This window comes from Bufo gargarizans, chromosome 3 (assembly GCF_014858855.1).
Source record: "Bufo gargarizans isolate SCDJY-AF-19 chromosome 3, ASM1485885v1, whole genome shotgun sequence".
NCBI lineage: Eukaryota > Metazoa > Chordata > Amphibia > Anura > Bufonidae > Bufo > Bufo gargarizans.
In genome coordinates, this window is record NC_058082.1 from 378,481,625 (window position 1) to 378,499,972 (window position 18,348).

General features: G+C 48.3%; 1 protein-coding gene across 1 annotated transcript in view; it reads right to left on the reverse strand.

The window, feature by feature from the left end:
• The window catches only part of LOC122933273 (troponin T, cardiac muscle isoforms-like), a 360,698-nt gene that overhangs the window by 271,383 nt on the left and 70,967 nt on the right, over positions 1-18,348 (reverse strand). The window contains exon 4 of the mRNA XM_044288150.1: positions 13,479-13,595. Coding sequence (XP_044144085.1) covers positions 13,479-13,595 — 117 coding nt within the window. The remainder of the gene's footprint in view (positions 1-13,478; positions 13,596-18,348) is intronic.

Consider the following 18,348-nt stretch of genomic DNA (forward strand, 5'->3'; position numbering starts at 1 on the left):
CTATTATTTTCCCTTATAACCATGTTATAAGGGAAAATAATACAATCTTCAGAACATCAATCCCAAGCCTGAACTGTGAAGAAGTTCGGGTTTGGGTACCAAACATGCGCGATTTTTCTCACGCGAGTGCAAAACGCATTGCAATGTTTTGCACTTGCGCTGAAAAATCACGCATTTTCCCGCAACGCACACGCTTCTTATCCGGGCAAAAAAACTGACACCCGTGTGAAAGGGGCCTAAGAGTCAATTTTTTTGTTTTTAGCCAATTATCTTAGGTAAGGGCTATTTTTTTGCGGGATGAGAGGACGGTTTTATTGGCACTATTTGGGGGGGCATATGACTTTTTGATTGCCTGCTATTTAAATTTTTGTGCTGTAAGGTGACAAAAAATACATTTTTTTGCACCGTTTTTTTTTTTTTTTTTACTGTGTTCATCTAAGGGGTTAGGTCATGGGGTAGTTTAATAGAGAAGATTCTTACGGACACGGAGATACCTAATATGTCTATTTATTTATTTATGTTTTACACTATATTATCTTTTTATGAAAAAAAATAAATAAATAAAATTTTAGTATCTCCATAGTCTAAGAGTCAATTTTAATTGAATTTAGTTTTTAGTAGATTATCTTAGGTAGGGGTTCATTTTTTGCGGGATGAAAGGACAGTTTTATTGCACCATTTTTATTTATTTTTTTGACCATGTTCATCTGAGGGGTTAGGTCATGGGGTATTTTTATAGAGCATATTCTTACGGATGCGGCGATACCTAATATGTCAACTTTTATTTTTATTTTAGTTTTACTAAATAATGTTTTTGGAATTTTCGTTTTAGTGTCTCAAGTCTGAGAACCATAGTTTTTTATCCGATTGTCAGTGGCTAAATTGGGTAAGGGGAACATAAATTTTGTACTCCATGGAAGTGTGGTACTCCCTGAAGCAACCAATAATGCAGAGGCCCGGATGATCGGGGCACGTGTCACACTGAGTAGTGGTGTCCTTCCGTATCCCCCTCCTGTGACACACTGCACCTTTTTTAGGTCCGTCCCTTCTTTCCAGTATGAGGGACCACACCTGGAAAGTGTTGGCCAGGGACGATCCGGGCGCCTCCAGTTCCCGAGGTACTCCGGCCTGCTCTTTTCCGGTCAGAAAAGATCAGGTCCTTGAGGACTGCTTCATAGAACTGAAGGAATGTCCCTGTGTAGCCAGTGCTCCGGGACAGCACAAAAGAGTTGTAGAAGGCAACCTGCACCAAGTAGACCGCAACTTTTTTTGTACCATGCCCCGATTTTGCGCATGGCATTATATGGCTTGAGGACTCGATCAGAGAGATCAACTCCTCCCATATACCGATTGTAGTCGACGATACAATCAGGCTTGATGACCGTTGCCGCAGTACCTCGCACAGGGACAGGGGTGATGCAGTTACCATGAATTGTGGACAATACAAGGACATCCCTCTTGTCCTTAAATCTGACCAGCAACAGGTTTCCACTGGTAAGGGCATGGGTCTCACCCCTGGGGATAGGTACCTGAAGGGGGTGGGTAGGGAGCAGTGGCGTACACAGGAAAGTAAGGGCCCCATAGCAAGGATCAAACCAGGCCCCCCACACAGGACAGAAGGGTTTCCGCCTAAACACTTTTCAATGACCCTTGGGCCATTTTTCCCACTGCCTCATTCACTTAAAGTTGTTCCTTTAGAGGGTGAAGTCCTGACCAAGTTTTCACACCAAGTAGAAGAGGGGATGATCCCAACTGGGCCCCCTCTTGCCCTGGGCCCCATAGCAGTCGCATGGTCTGCCACTATGGTAGTTACGCCCCTGGTAGGGAGGCCGTGTTGATTTTTCCGTACTGTCCCACAAGCGGATGTGGATCTGGTGGCGAGGGACTGGAACAATTGGATACTAGTATAAAAGTTATACATGTACAGGTGGTAACCCTTATCTAGCAGTGGGTGCATAAGGTCCCAAACAAGTTTTCCGCTAACACCCTGAGTGGGGGGACATTCTGGGGGTTCAATACAGGAATCTTGCCCCTCGTCTACACGAAACTTGCAAGTGTACCATGAGGTAATCTCACAAAGTTTGTACAGCTTCACGCCATACCTCGCCCGCTTAGAGGGAACATACTGGCGGAAAATGAGTCTCCCCTTGAAAGCAATGAGAGACTCATCAACCGCTACCTCCCTTCCAGGTACATAGGCCTGCACAAATTTGGCCCCAAAGTGATCGATGACTGACCTGATTTTGTAGAGTGGCCGGACGCTATGAGTGCCGGACACAGTCAGCGTACTCAATAATAAAAATAAAAAAACTGCTTGTGCTCCCGAAAAAATTGTGGTGGGGGGCTTATGGGGGAAAGCTGCAGCACCCCTGGGGGGGGGGGGTCTAGGGTCACACAGCCGTGCTGTGGACCCCAGACACCCGATTTTAGGGTGATGCAACAAAAACTGGCACTTTTTTCCCCACTAACTTTCCCTGAATATCCCTGCCTAACCTAACCTTTCCCTAAATACCTTGGTGGTGCTGGGGCACAGATGGGGGTGCTGGCTGATGATCCCTGCAGCACTAAAGGATCGGACGTGCAGCTCCTCTCTCCTCGGCTCCCGGACTGAAAAGGAGGAGGAGAGGAGCGCTGCAGTAATTTGAACTGCCCACCCGCCCAGCTGACCAATGAGAGGCGATCCTGAGAGGTGATGTCACCATCCTATTCCGGGTTATCGGGTCCCCAGAAACCCAAATAACCCGGAAACGCAGCAAACCACAGGTCTGAATTGACCTGCGGTTTGCTGCGATCGCCTACACCAGGGGGTCACACGACCCCCCTGGGCATTGACTCAAGGTGCCTACTCAATGATTTGAGAAGGGGACCCAGTTCCAATTGGTGCCCGCCGGGCGGCGGTGATTGGAACTATACATGACGCACCGGTACGTCATGTGTCCTTAAGTAGTGGGACAACATGCCGTACCGGTACGTCATGTGTCCGGAAGATGTTAATGGACTATCCCACCGCACTGGTCTTTATATCAACGGTGGCCAGCAGGTGGACTCATGAGGTGGCCTTCACCACAAAATTACCGTTTGAACTAATAATTGTGAGAGACTAACCCGGTTTCCTAGCACTTTCCCGGCTGGACACGAAAGTTAACGATACCCGTGAGACAGATGTGACCCTAGCAGAGTGGCCCAGCTCACGGGGGAGACCAGAACCCTGGAACCTAAGTCCAAAGGGCCAGCGGTAGGGGTCACCGCGACTTCGGTGGAAGATGGGAAGACAACCCCGCTAAGTTTGATGGTGGGAGACAAGGAGGATTTGCAGCCAGGTCCGGAGCTAGCCGGACCTCAATGTCTCTGGGGATAATTTTGGTACTGCACAACATCGGGACCCAACCCTATCACAAGCCTGGGAAAATGTATTAATAATAGATGGGGAACCACAACAACCGTGGCAGAGGCAGTGTTTCACCATTTTGTGATTCATCAAGAGATGTTGTATTGAGTAAACCAGCTGCGAGGTGAATCTATTGAACAGTTGTTGGTGCACTAGGCTTATTGCAAACTCATGTTAGAGTTAGCCCACCAGCATGTTCTCAGGGGTCATCTGGGAATGCAAAAAACGCAGGATCGGATTGTACAGCATTTTTACTGGCCCAGTGTGTTCAGAGAGGTAGAAGAATATTGTCTTTCCCAACCTGCCAGATAACTAGCCCCCAGCCACATTTCTGTAGTCCCCTGGTACCCCTCCCGATTATCAATGTTCCGTTTGAGCGAATCGCTATGGATCTCATAAGCCCGGTACCGAAGTCTGCTAGAGGACACCAAAACACCTTGGTTGTCCTCGACTATGCCACTCGATACCTGGAGGCGGTGCCACTAAGGCATACTCATAAGGCCATACTCATAGGTAAGGAGTTAATGGAGATTTTTTTCTTACGTGGGTCTGCCTAAGGAGGTTTTGACCAAGGGACCCCGTTTATGTCCAAGGTCATGAGGGAACTCTGTAAGTTGGTCCACATAAAACAGCTACGGACGTCCGTGTATCATCCGCAAACGGATTGCCTGATAGAGAGGTTTAATCAAACATGAAAAAATATGCTAAAAAGAGTGGTCTCTAAGGACGGGAGGGACTGGGACCTTCTTCTGCCCTATCTCATGTTCACAGTGCAAGAGGTACCCCAGGCCTCTACTGGGTTTTCGCTCTTCGAACTGTGATACGGCAGACACCCTCGCGGTCTGTTGGACGTGGCCAAAGAGGCGTGGGAACAACAACCCACACCGCACAGAAGTATTGTTGAGTACGTCACCCAGATGCAAGGACGGATGGAAACTGTTTTACCTCTGGTCAGAGCGCATATGGAGACAGCGCAGCGGGCCCAGAGTAGGATCTATAATTGGCAGACTCGGGTTCGGACCTTTAACCCGGGTGATTGGGTAGTGGTTCTGGGACCAACCACAAACAGTAAGTTCCTAGCTAGGTGGCAGGGGCCCTACAAGGTGCTTGAAAAAATTGGAGAGGTAGATTACAAGGTACACCAGCCAGGGAGGTGAAAGCCGTAGCAGGTATTCCATGTGAAGCTGATCAAACCCTGGAAAGATAGAGAAACCTGTACGAAAGATAGCCCGCGACCAGGGTTACTAGGAGAAGTGGTTTTGGCCCCTCTGTCTGAAGCAAAGGAAGCGGCTGCCACAGTGAAAATTTATGACATCATCTCCTCTAAACAGGCTCAGGAAGCCAGGGAGTTCATTAGTCGGAACACAGATGTGTTCTTGGACCTCCCTCGGACACACTTCCATAGTCTTACATAACATTATCACTGAGCCTCAGGCAAAAGTCCGGTTAAAACCATACCGGGTAACCGAGGCTTGGCGACAAGCCATCGCGGAGGAAGTGCAGCTAATGCTCCAGCTTGAGTCAAAAAGTGAATGGGCCAGTCCGATAGTCTAAATACCCAAGCCAGATGGGACATTGCAGTTCTGTAACGACTTCTGCAAACTGAATGAGGTGTCCATGTTTGACGCATATGCCATGCCCCGAGTGGATGAGCTTATTGAGAAGTTGGGCCAAGCCCAGTATTTTTCTGTGTTGAACCTCACCAAAGGGTACTCGCAGGTACCCTTGACGGAGGCTGCCAAGTAAAAAATGGCTTTCATCACGCCAGAGGGGCTGTATCAGTACAAGGTAGTACCCTTTGGTCTACATGGCGCTCCCGCCACGTTTCAAAGGCTAATGGAAATTGGACTCAATCCACATCGTCGGTTTACTTCGGCGTACCTGGACAATATCATTATCCACAGCACCGACTAGGAAAGTCACCTACCTAAAGTACAGGCTTTAGTGGACTCCCTTAGGAAGGCTGGCTTAACCGCTAACCCAAAAAACTGTGCAATAGTGTTAGAAGAGACCAAGTACGTGGGGTATGTAATTGGGTGCAGAATTATTAAAAACCTCAGGTGAACAAAATTGAGGCAATTAGGATTAGGCCCCGACCTGTCACTACTTGGCAAGTAAAGTCGTTCCTGGGTATGGTGGGGTACTATATGAGGTTTGTCCCAAATTTTGCTAGTCGCCGCACCATTGACAGGCCTTTTGAAGGGATGCAAGTCAGTGACGGTTCAGTGAAGTGAGAAGGCGGAAAAGGCTTTCTCCGCTTTGAAGTCCGCCCTGTGTGGGTCCCCGGTATTGGTGATGCCTGACTGCAAGAGGGAGTTTGTGGTACAGACCGATGCCTCTGAAGTAGGCCATCAAGTGGGAACTCGAGTCTCTCAGCTATTATCTGTTGGTGAGAAAGTTCCTTCTGGTAACCGACCACTCCTCTCTCAAGTGGATGAGCCAAGCCAAAGAGAGAAATGCTCGGGTCACCAGATGGTTCTTATCTTTACAAAACTTCAAGTTTCCCATGGAACATAGGGCAGGCAGGCTGCAGGGAAGCGCAGATGCCCTGTCATGGGTACACTGTCTGGCGGGTCTTCACCCCCTTATGGTTGAACAAAGGGGGGAATTATGTAGGAAGGCACAAGGGGCCATCATTGATGGAAGGTATGTGTCACCGAGATTTCTGGCCTTGGTGAGGTAAGAGCCGGTAGTTTTAAGTGTCAGCGGCAGCTACTGCTGACTGACAATGTTTTTGTTAGTATGGCTGTAAAGTCGATCCGGGCTGGCTCTTATTGGGAGTAGCCAAAGTGCTGGGTGGGTGGCTTCTCTCTACACTCCAAGCAGGGTCTTTTTTGGCCTATTTAAAACCCAGCCAGCAGTCTCATCTGGGTGTGGTTTAGCCTCCATCTGACAGAGAAGCTGGGGAGTCTCTGTGTTTTGGGACCTGTGAATTTGTGCCATGCTAAAGGGCTGACAGACGCATGCCAGGAAACAGGCCCCTATAGCCTGCTGTGGACTGCGGATGGAAAACTGCTAACCAGGTGAAGATTTTGTTCTATGGACATTGCATGGTGTGAACAAACACCAAGACTGTGAACGGTCATCATGTGTGAATAAACACTGAACTGTTTAAGTTAAAGACTTTGTGATTGCCTTTATACCGCGTCCACTTCTACCAGAGCAAAACAGACAACTAAGAGAACAAAAAAAGGAGGGTGCAAACCATAGCCTTTCCAGTTTCCAGACCAGATTCTCCAAGGTGGCTGTTTCCTTTGATAAACCTATGCTGCTAGGTAGGGACAGTGGTGTGGGTGGAGTTCAGGGCTGCACTGTTCCCTACGCTTTTAAGACAGCTGTTTGTCTCACTCATTACCTGAGAAATAGGTTTACTTGCTTGCTAGATCCTGCTTGTCTGCACGTGTACCAACTTCTGACTTATTATTGGATTCTGGCCCTCTGCCGTCTGACATATGCCTGATCACTATACTGACCCTGTACTGCCTGCCGTGACCTTGGCCTGTTACTCACTACAAGTTTTATCTAATTTCTAGATGCTTCACACCAGTGTTTCTGACCCCAATGGGTCAGCTATCAACCACAGAGGGAGTGGCTTGGTGTCTCCCCTGCAGCGAAGTCCAAATTCCTGTATAGGGAGAGGCTACAGGGCAAATATCAGGGGACAGTTAGGTCAAAGCCCTTAGGTATAGCCTAATGTCAAACTGGTTGATTGACACAGTGGTTCCACACCCATTTATCTTTACAAGGGTGTCACGGAAGGTGTACAGGAAACAAGACAATGCAAAATGAATATATGACTCACTGGATCCAAAACTAAGGAACAAAAGGTAGACCCCTGCATAAGACCTGGCACTCTCCCTGACTGCTCAGCCTATGCGAAAATCCCAATGGTGGATGATCGTATATCTACGTACCTCGACTATATACCACCTGAACACCCTACAATAGTGAGGGGACACGACCACCGGCTCCCTACACTAGACACGGAGGGAGTCAGGGTCACCTGGGATCCAGCAAACAGAAAATCACAAATAAATGTACAGCACTTATCTTGTAGAAGGCTGTGTGGGGATGTGCTCGTGGTAGGCTACGGTAGCGGCGGCAGTATTGAGGCAATCACAGACAGTCTTTGTGATACACTGTGACTTTATTCACACCAAAGGCATAACAGGCAATGTGCAGACCACACAGGGGCATATTCATAGTGCATAAAATAAAAGTCCTTCCATAGAAAATAAACAGCAGGTTTGAGTCACCTTGGTTTGGACAGACCACAGCAGTTCTGCAGGCTTGTAAGCTACCTGCCTTTGTCTCCCTCAGGCCAGAGGCCCTTCGGCTCGTAGCACCACAGGTCCCAGGCTATCCTTCAATGTGTGCTGCGCCCAGACTCTCTCCTTCACCAGCACTGACTCTGTCTGTGGAAATCTCCAGCACAGCAAGACACACCCCACCCCCATCATCAGCAGGCTGGGTTCTTTAAAGGCCCAGCTCCACCAAAAACCTGGGCTGGCCGTGGGGAACAGGCACCCCCTCCACTCTTTACCTGTTCCCAGTAAGAACCGGCCCGGACACGCTGCGCCAGCAGCATTCGCCGCTGTAACCGCAATGATCCGGTTCTTACTCCACCGAGGCCAGGACCTCTGGTGGCACGTATCGTCCGTCCATTATTATTCCGGGGACTCTCCTACATATCCCCCCCCCTTTGTTCACCCCTGAGGGCTTGAACATACTGTTCAAGCCTGAGGGGGTGAACACATGCACAGCAGTGTACCCGGGACAGGGCATCTGCGTTCCCCTGTAAGCGGCCGGCCCTGTGCTCAACAGTGAACTTAAAGTTCTGGAGGGACAAGAACCACCTGGTAACCCGAGCGCTCCCCTCCTTAGCCCGACTCATCCACTGGAGAGGGGAGTGGTCGGTCACCAGACGGAACCTTCTCCCCAGAAGGTGATATCTGAGAGACTCGAGTGCCCACTTGATGGCGAGGCACTCTCTCTCCACAATGCTATACCGGGTTTCTACTGGGGTAAGCTTGCGGCTTAGAAAAACCACGGGGTGCTCTTCCCCGTTGAGCTCTTGGGAAAGCACAGCCCCTAGTCCTACTCCCGAGGCATCTGTTTGAACTACAAACTCCCGCTTGAAGTCGGGCGTCACCAGAACTGGGGACTCACATAGGGCCGACTTCAAACGGGAGAACGCCTCCTCCTCCTTCTCCCCCCAGCGAACCATCACCGACTTTCTACCCTTCAAGAGGCCGGTTAACGGGGCTGCCAAGGTGGCAAAATGGGGAATGAACCTCATGTAGTACCCAATCAGGCCCAAAAATGACCGTACTTGCTTGGACGTACGAGGCCTGGGCCAATTCCGGATTGCTTCAACTTTATTCACTTGGGGCCTAATGACTCCGCGTCCAATCACATACCCCAAATAGCGAGCTTCCTCTAGTCCCACCGAGCATTTTTTTGGGTTGGCAGTTAACCCCGCCTTCCTTAGAGAATCTATCATTGCCTGAAGTTTTGACAAATGACCCTCCCAGTCTGGGCTAAACACGACTATATCATCCAGATACGCGGAGGTATACTGGTGATGGGGCTTGAGGACGACATCCATCAGACGCTGGAACGTAGCCGGAGCGCCATGCAACCCAAAAGGCAACACCCTATACTGAAAAAGCCCCTCCGGGGTGACAAAGGCCGTCTTCTCCTTTGCCGCCTCCGTCAGAGGTACCTGCCAGTAGCCCTTCGTGAGATCTAGGATCGAAAAATACCGGGCTTTTCCCAGCCGCTCTATCAACTCGTCTACCCGAGGCATGGGATAGGCGTCAAATTTTGATACCTCATTCAATTTCCTAAAATCATTACAGAACCGTAATGAACCGTCCGGTTTGGGAATAAGGACAATCGGGCTAGCCCACTCGCTCTTTGACTCTTCTATGACCCCTAGACGTAGCATCGATCTTACCTCCTGCAAAATGGCCTGTCACCGAGCCTCCGGTACTCGGTATGGTCTTAGGCAGACTTTCACCCGGGGCTCGGTGACAATGTCATGCTCGATCAAGGTGGTACGTCCAGGAAGGTCAGAGAATACGTCCCTATTCCGACTAACAAATTCTTTCACCTCTTGTGCTTGTTTGGTCGACAGTCCGTCCCCTATCGTCACCCCAGCGGCGTTCTCCGGAACACCTGGTGACCCCGGGTCACTCCCTGACGTCCCGACAGAGGGCGGGCTGTCTGCAAACAAATTCTCTCTGTCTCTCCAAGGTTTTAGTAGATTCACATGATATACCTGTTCGGGCTTCCGCCTCCCTGGCTGGTATATCCTGTAATCAACTGGGCCCACCTTCTCCTTAACTTCATAGGGTCCTTGCCACCGGGCCAAGAATTTACTCTCGACCGTGGGCACGAGTACAAGAACTCGGTCACCCGGGTGAAATGTCCTTACCCGAGCGGTTCGGTTATATACCCGACTCTGGGCCAGTTGTGCCGCTTCCATGTGCTCACGGACGATCGGCAACACGACCCCTATTCGGTCCTGCATTTTTCCTATGTGCTCTATCACACTTTTATGAGGTGTAGGCTGTTGCTCCCATGCTTCCTTAGCGATATCCAGTAGCCCACGGGGATGTCGCCCATATAACAACTCAAAGGGCGAGAACCCCGTGGACGCCTGGGGCACTTCCCGTACCGCAAACAAAACATAGGGCAACAGTAAGTCCCAATCTCTCCCGTCCTTAGCCACGACTCTTTTTAGCATGGACTTCAGGGTCTTATTAAACCGTTCTACTAACCCATCGGTTTGGGGATGGTAGACGGACGTGTGCAGGTGTTTAATATTTAATAGCTTACACAATTCCTTTGTTATTTTGGACATAAAGGGTGTCCCCTGGTCCATCAGAATCTCCTTTGGTATCCCCACCCGGGAAAACATACTCATGAGCTCTTTAGCTATTACCTTGGCCGACGTATGGCGCAATGGGATCGCCTCCGGATAGCGAGTGGCATAGTCTAACACTACCAGGATGTGTTGGTGACCTCGGGCTGACTTAATAATGGGGCCTACCAGATCCATGGCGATCCTTTCGAAGGGCACCTCTATAATGGGCATAGGTACCAGTGGACTGCGATACTGAGGTTGGGGGCTAGTCAGCTGACACACTGGACAGGACTGACAGAACCTCCGGACTTCCTCATATATCCCAGGCCAATAGAACCATTGTAGAATTCGCTCCAGTGTTTTCTTAACCCCCAGATGACCACCCAACACATGCGCATGTGCTAAATCCAAGACCATTCGCCGGTAAGGCTGGGGCACCACCAGTTGTTCCACCACCTCCTGCCTCACCTTGTCTACCCTATATAACAGGTCCTGGTTATAGGCCAGGTGAGGAAATACGGTATCGGCGCCGGGACGCTGGGCAACACCATTAATCACCGACACACCTTCTCTAGCCCGCAATAACGTCGAATCCTGGAGCTGTGCGGTCCCGAAGGTTTCTCGGGATACCTCCAGATCCAGGATAGACGAACTTTCTACTGTCTCACCCGCCAATACTTCTAGGGGAAACCGGTCAGGGTTACACTCTACCTCCTCTACGGTGACCCCTACAGCTGGGGCCCCTGCCTCGGGGTCCTCGGGCTCGGGACCTGGACATTTTCCTTCCCCACAGGTAGGCAACCCGTTCCTCCACAAAGTCCAGAACAGGGGAAAGTCCCTCCCCAATATTGCGGCATAAGGGAGCCGTCTCCCCACCCCGACGACATGTGGTACCTCCTTTCCACACACTGCCAGGGTAACCTTAGTGGTGGGATACTCCCTGCGATCCCCATGTATACAGACAATGGTAGGGGTTCGCCTTTCTGGGAGTTTTTCCGTTACCAGCGACTCATGGACCAGAGTTACCAGGCTCCCAGAGTCCAGCAGGGCCTGCACGGAGTGTCCATTAACAACGACATCACACACCGGAGGGGTGTCCGCCCCCAGCAGGGGGTCAGCTATATACACCGGTTGGGCATAAAAAGAGGACCGGCGAGCGAACCCGCAGTCCATGGGTTCGGATGCCCTAGGGCAGTTGGATGCCACATGTCCCCAGTCCTGACAATGCCAACATCTGATCCTCGCAGCCTCCCTCCTCCCCAGGGTATTCCTCCCACGGACTGGAGATCCACTCCCCTCCTTATGAGGTGGGATCCCTTTTTCAGGATCCCGGGTCGGCAACGGGGGCTGACGTGACTTCGGTAGTACCGCTGAGTCCCGCACCAAATCCTGAGTGGCCATATACCTCTCCACCAGGCTAACCAGTTGTTCCAGGTTGCCTGGATCGCCTTGTCCCACCCAGCGCTGTATGGCTCTCGGGAGGGTACGCACGAACCTGTCGACCACGACCCTTTCAACCATCTGAGAAGTGCTCAATATTTCAGGCTGAAGCCATTTTTTTACAAGGTGAAGTAAGTCATAGGCTTGTGACCGGGCGGGTCGGGACTCGGCAAACACCCACTGATACACTCTGTGTGCTCGCACATAGGTGTTTACCCCCAACCTGGCCAACACCTCAGCTTTTAGCTTCTCATAGTCCTTGGCCTCATCGCAGCTGAGGTCAAAATAGGCCTTTTGTGCGTCCCCCACCAGAAAAGGCGCCACCACCTCGGCCCACTGCTCCAACGGCAGCCTCTCTTGCTCCGCGGTTCTTTCGAACACCATCAGGAATGCCTCTATATCATCTCTCGGACCCATTTTCCTCAGGGCGGATCGGACTTTGTCCCTGGCGGTAGACACAGTCGGGGTTGTCGCAGTTGAAAATTACTTGCAGGGATGTTCGCACCGACTCTTGCATGGCTACCAGCTGCTGCATTAGGAGATTGTTTGTTTGCTGCTGTGCACACATAGCCTCCTCATGTCTTTTTTGCTGTAGCTCATTACTTTCCCTCTGAGCCTGCAATGCCTGTTGCTGCTGTACATTACTCTGAATCAGGTGCTTAATGGCCTCCTCCATCTTGTCAGGAACCATAAAACTTGCAGGCCTGATATATGACATGCAGTCCAACACAACTTTTGCCTCAGGCCTGCCTCACTGCAGGAATGCCCGCTCCAAGCCACCAATTGTGGGGATGTGCTCGTGGTAGGCTACAGTAGCGGCGGCAGTATTGAGGCAATCACAGACAGTCTTTGTGATACACTGTGACTTTATTCACACCAAAGGCATAACAGGCAATGTGCAGACCACACAGGGGCATATTCATAGTGCATAAAACAAAAGTCCTTCCATAGAAAATAAACAGCAGGTTTGAGTCACCTTGGTTTGGACAGACCACAGCAGTTCTGCAGGCTTGTAAGCTACCTGCCTTTGTCTCCCTCAGGCCAGAGGCCCTTCGGCTCGTAGCACCACAGGTCCCAGGCTATCCTTCAATGTGTGCTGCGCCCAGACTCTCTCCTTCACCAGCACTGACTCTGTCTGTGGAAATCTCCAGCACAGCAAGACACACCCCACCCCCATCATCAGCAGGCTGGGTTCTTTAAAGGCCCAGCTCCACCAAAAACCTGGGCTGGCCGTGGGGAACAGGCACCCCCCCACTCTTTACCTGTTCCCAGTAAGAACCGGCCCGGACACGCTGCGCCAGCTGCATTCGCCGCTGTAACCGCAATGATCCGGTTCTTACTCCACCGAGGCCAGGACCTCTGGTGGCACGTATCGTCCGTCCATTATTATGCCGGGGACTCTCCTACAGCTGGAAAATAGGCTCAGCATGCACACACACTCCAGGAAGTTGTATAAGCCGCACACTAATGCATTATGGGGAGGAATTTAAAGGGATGCAATCAGTCCAACTACATGACAGCTGAGAGAGGCTAACAAGATGAACTGAAATTCAAAACAAAGAAAACTCAAGGAGGAGGTTATGATAGCTTCTGTCTGAGCTTCTCAGCTGTCTGGTTGTGACAAAGGGGCTTCCTAACTGATCTCAGCAAAATGCCTTAGTATATTACAGTTCCTAGATTAAAATAAGCAGCACATTACTAGATTTTAACTATTAGATGCCTAAATAAACAACTTTACTGTAAATATATTCTATACTGAAGATCAAACGTGATTCTTACCATGCGCTCGGTCAAAGCCAACAATTCTTCTTCTTCCTTCTTGCGACTCTCAAAGTGAGCTACAATCAGTGTTTGAAGTTCTGTTAAATCCTTTTCCATACGTTTTCTGTGAATATCCTGTAAATTGAGATACTGTTAACTTTGATGCTGTTTACATGTTTGCAATTTGTTGATCAAAAATATATTTTTCATGTTTTTTAACTCAATGTGTATTTTTAAAAAGACATTTTTTAATCTAATATATTAAAATATTTAACAAGCACACCTAACCCCTTGAGGAGATAGTCATTTTTCATCTTAAAGGCTATGGACACCTTTGTGCACTAAAAATCTATAAACCCATATCTTACTGTAATGTAGCACATAATAAAATTGCCTTTGTTTGTTTACTGGTATCAACTTTGCTTCACATGGCCTCAGAAATGCTCTTCTATGAGTTTTGCTCACTGCTGTCATCTCCTGTGAGGCTCTGTGGGTGTTCCTGTTGATTTCACATGCACCAGCACAAGCTCTGCTGCCCCGCCCCCACATCCTGTTACACAGATCATTTAGCAGTCACTTACATATAGGCTGCTGGAACTTGCAAGTAACTTGGTAGTAAGATTTCATTCCAATCCACAACATGGTGAGTCTTAAAGTATGCTACAACCTGTAATCAGCAGATCTATTTCTCACTTTCCATTATGTAGAAAGTCCATTATTTGTAACACAATAGATATTTCTGCTGATAACATTAGGGCAGTGACCTACAGTCAGAACCATGGTGCATATGCAGGATATAGATCTCATTACTGACAGATCGCACTGCCTGCACTCTCTTCTGAATATAGTAATTGTGTGCAGTCGGCATAATGAGCTGTCACTTTTCCCACACAGATTAGTACAGTGTGACGACACACAATGCTATCTACACATATGAGTACACATTGGGGGAGATTTATCAAAACTGATGTAAAGTAGAACTGGTTTAGTTGCCCATAGCAATCAATCAGATTCCTCCTTTCATTTTCCAATGAAGCTTTGAAAAATGAAAGGTGGAATCTGATTGGTTGCTATGGGCAACTAAGCCAGTAACTAAGTTCAGGTTATCTAAGAATTCCGTTAAGGATTCCACACTTCCACAACTGTTTGGCAGTCTGCATATTGCGTATCCGCTAAACACGGACACTGGCCATGTGCGTTCTGCATTTTGCTGACCACACATGGCCGGCACTGTGATGGAAATGCCTATTCTTGTCTGTGGCTGCGGACAAGAATAGGACATGCTCTATTTTTTTGGTGTGCCGCGGAACGGAAGTGCAGATGTGGACAGCACATGGTGGTGCTGTCCGCATCTTTTGCGGCCCCATTGAAAATTAATGGGTCCGCACCCCTTCCGCAAAATTGAGTAATGAATGCGGACCCATTATGCGGACGTGTGAATGGACCCTTAGTTATGGTCAGTGGTAGCAGAATCCATAACGGAATTCTTATATCACCTGAACCTGAACCTTGTACGCCAAACTTGAAACACAAGTACGCTCATCCCTACTTGAGACTACAGAGGTGAATAAAGTGTTTTTCTTTTCACTCATTTTTTGTGAGAGTGCTGCCATTTTGTCAAATTCTTATATTGTCCTGTATTTGTTGCCGGATCCATGGGCATCCACCTCCCTGTTGATATTTGGCCTGATGTGCTCCCATTGTTTATATATATTAGGGGTATTCCTGCAGTATATACATTTTTTGCTAGAGGTAGGTGTGCATTGTGTGTGTGTGTATTGTAGGAAGGTGCAAGGGGTCGTCGTTGACGGAAGGTATATGTCACCGGTGAAGTAAGAGCCAGTTTTCATGTATCAGCAGCAGTTGCTGTTTGACACCTTGCTATTTAGTATAGCTGTAATAGTTGATCCGGGACGGCTCTTACTGGGAGTAGCCACGTTCCAGGCCGGGTTTTGAGAGGCATATAAAAAACAGCCAGCAGTGTCAGGTGGTGGTGATGATTAGGGATGAGCGAACTCGAACTGTATAGTTCGGGTTCGTACCGAATTTTGGGGTGTCCGTGACACGGACCCGAACCCGGACATTTTCGTAAAAGTCCGGGTTCGGGTTCGGTGTTCGTCGCTTTCTTGGCGCTTTTGTGACGCTTTCTTGGCGCTTTTTGAAAGGCTGCAAAGCAGCCAATCAACAAGCGTCATACTACTTGCCCCAAGAGGCCATCACAGCCATGCCTACTATTGGCATGGCTGTGATTGGCCAGAGCACCATGTGACCCAGCCTCTATTTAAGCTGGAGTCACATAGCGCCGCCCGTCACTCTGCTCTGATTAGCGTAGGGAGAGGTTGCGGCTGCGACAGTAGGGCGAGATTAGGCAGATTAACTCCTCCAAAGTACTTGATTATTGATCGATCTGCAGCTGTGGATCATTGAGCTGCTGATACTCAATTGCTCACTGTTTTTAGGCTGCCCAGACCGTTTGTCAGTCACATTTTTCTGGGGTGATCGGCGGCCATTTTGTGTCTTGTGGTGCGCCAGCACAAGCTGCGACCAAGTGCATTTAACCCTCAATGGTGTGGTTGTTTTTTGGCTAAAGCCTACATCAGGGTGAAGCTGTCACACCAAGTGCATTTAACCAGCAATAGTCTGTTTATTTTTTGGCCATATACTACATCAGGGGCAAGCTGCGCCTGTCACCAAGTGCATTTAACCCTCAATGGTGTGGTTGTTTTTTGGCTAAAGCCTACATCAGGGTGAAGCTGTCACACCAAGTGCATTTAACCAGCAATAGTCTGTTTATTTTTTGGCCATATACTACATCAGGGGCAAGCTGCGCCCGTCACCAAGTGCATTTAACCCTCAGTAGTGTGGTTGGTCAAGCTATCACACCAAGTGCATTTAACCAGCAATAGTCTGTTCATTTTTTGGCCATATACTAAATCAGGGGCAAGCTGCGCCCGTCACCAAGTGCATTTAACCAGCAATAGTCTGTTCATTTTTTGGCCATATACTACATCAGGGGCAAGCTGCGCCCGTCACCAAGTGCATTTAACCCTCAGTAGTGTGGTTGGTCAAGCTGTCACACCAAGTGCATTTAACCAGCAATAGTCTGTTCATTTTTTGGCCATATACTACATCAGGGGCAAGCTGCGCCCGTCACCAAGTGCATTTAACCCTCAGTAGTGTGGTTGGTCAAGCTGTGACACCAAGTGCATTTAAGCAGCAATAGTCTGTTCATTTTTTGGCCATATACTACATCAGGGGCAAGCTGCGCCCGTCACCAAGTGCATTTAACCAGCAATAGTGTGGTTATTTTTTGGCCATATCCCAGTCTAATTCTGTCACTAAATCCATACCGGTCACCCAGCGCCTAAATACTAGGCCTCAAATTTATATCCCGCTAAATCTCTCGTTACCGCTGTCCTGTTGTGGCTGGGAAAGTTATTTAGTGTCCGTCAAAGCACATTTTTTGTTCTGGGTTGAAATACAATTCCCAATTTAGCAATTTCATAATTTAGTGGTTAATGCTATATCATTGCTATTTGAAATCTATCCCTAAAAGGGTATATAATATTCAAGGTGCACATAGGGTCATTCAGAATAACTTCACACACACACGCTACTGTGCATTTCCAAGTCCAATTCTGTTAGTAAATCCATACCGGTCACCCAGCGCCTAAATACTAGGCCTCAAATTTATATCCGGCTAAATCTCTCGTTACCGCTGTCCTGTTGTGGCTGGGAAAGTTATTTAGTGTCCGTCAAAGCACATTTTTTGTTCTGGGTTGAAATACAATTCCCAATTTAGCAATTTCATAATTTAGTGGTTTCTGCTATATCAGAGCTATTTGAAATCTATCCCTAAAAGGGTATATAATATTCAAGGTGCACATAGGGTCATTCAGAATAACTTCACACACACACGCTACTGTGCATTTTCAAGTCCAATTCTGTCACTAAATCCATACCGGTCACCCAGCGCCTAAATACTAGGCCTCAAATTTATATCCGGCTAAATCTCTCGTTACCGCTGTCCTGTTGTGGCTGGGAAAGTTATTTAGTGTCCGTCAAAGCACATTTTTTGTTCTGGGTTGAAATACAATTCCCAATTTAGCAATTTCATAATTTAGTGGTTTCTGCTATATCATTGCTATTTGAAATCTATCCCTAAAAGGGTATATAATATTCAAGGTGCACATAGGGTCATTCAGAATAACTTCACACACACACGCTACTGTGCATTTCCAAGTCCAATTCTGTTAGTAAATCCATACCGGTCACCCAGCGCCTAAATACTAGGCCTCAAATTTATATCCCGCTAAATCTCTCGTTACCGCTGTCCTGTTGTGGCTGGGAAAGTTATTTAGTGTCCGTCAAAGCACATTTTTTGTTCTGGGTTGAAATACAATTCCCAATTTAGCAATTTCATAATTTAGTGGTTTCTGCTATATCATTGCTATTTGAAATCTATCCCTAAAAGGGTATATAATATTCAAGGTGCACATAGGGTCATTCAGAATAACTTCACACACACACGCTACTGTGCATTTCCAAGTCCAATTCTGTTAGTAAATCCATACCGGTCACCCAGCGCCTAAATACTAGGCCTCAAATTTATATCCGGCTAAATCTCTCGTTACCGCTGTCCTGTTGTGGCTGGGAAAGTTATTTAGTGTCCGTCAAAGCACATTTTTTGTTCTGGGTTGAAATACAATTCCCAATTTAGCAATTTCATAATTTAGTGGTTTCTGCTATATCAGAGCTATTTGAAATCTATCCCTAAAAGGGTATATAATATTCAAGGTGCACATAGGGTCATTCAGAATAACTTCACACACACACGCTACTGTGCATTTTCAAGTCCAATTCTGTCACTAAATCCATACCGGTCACC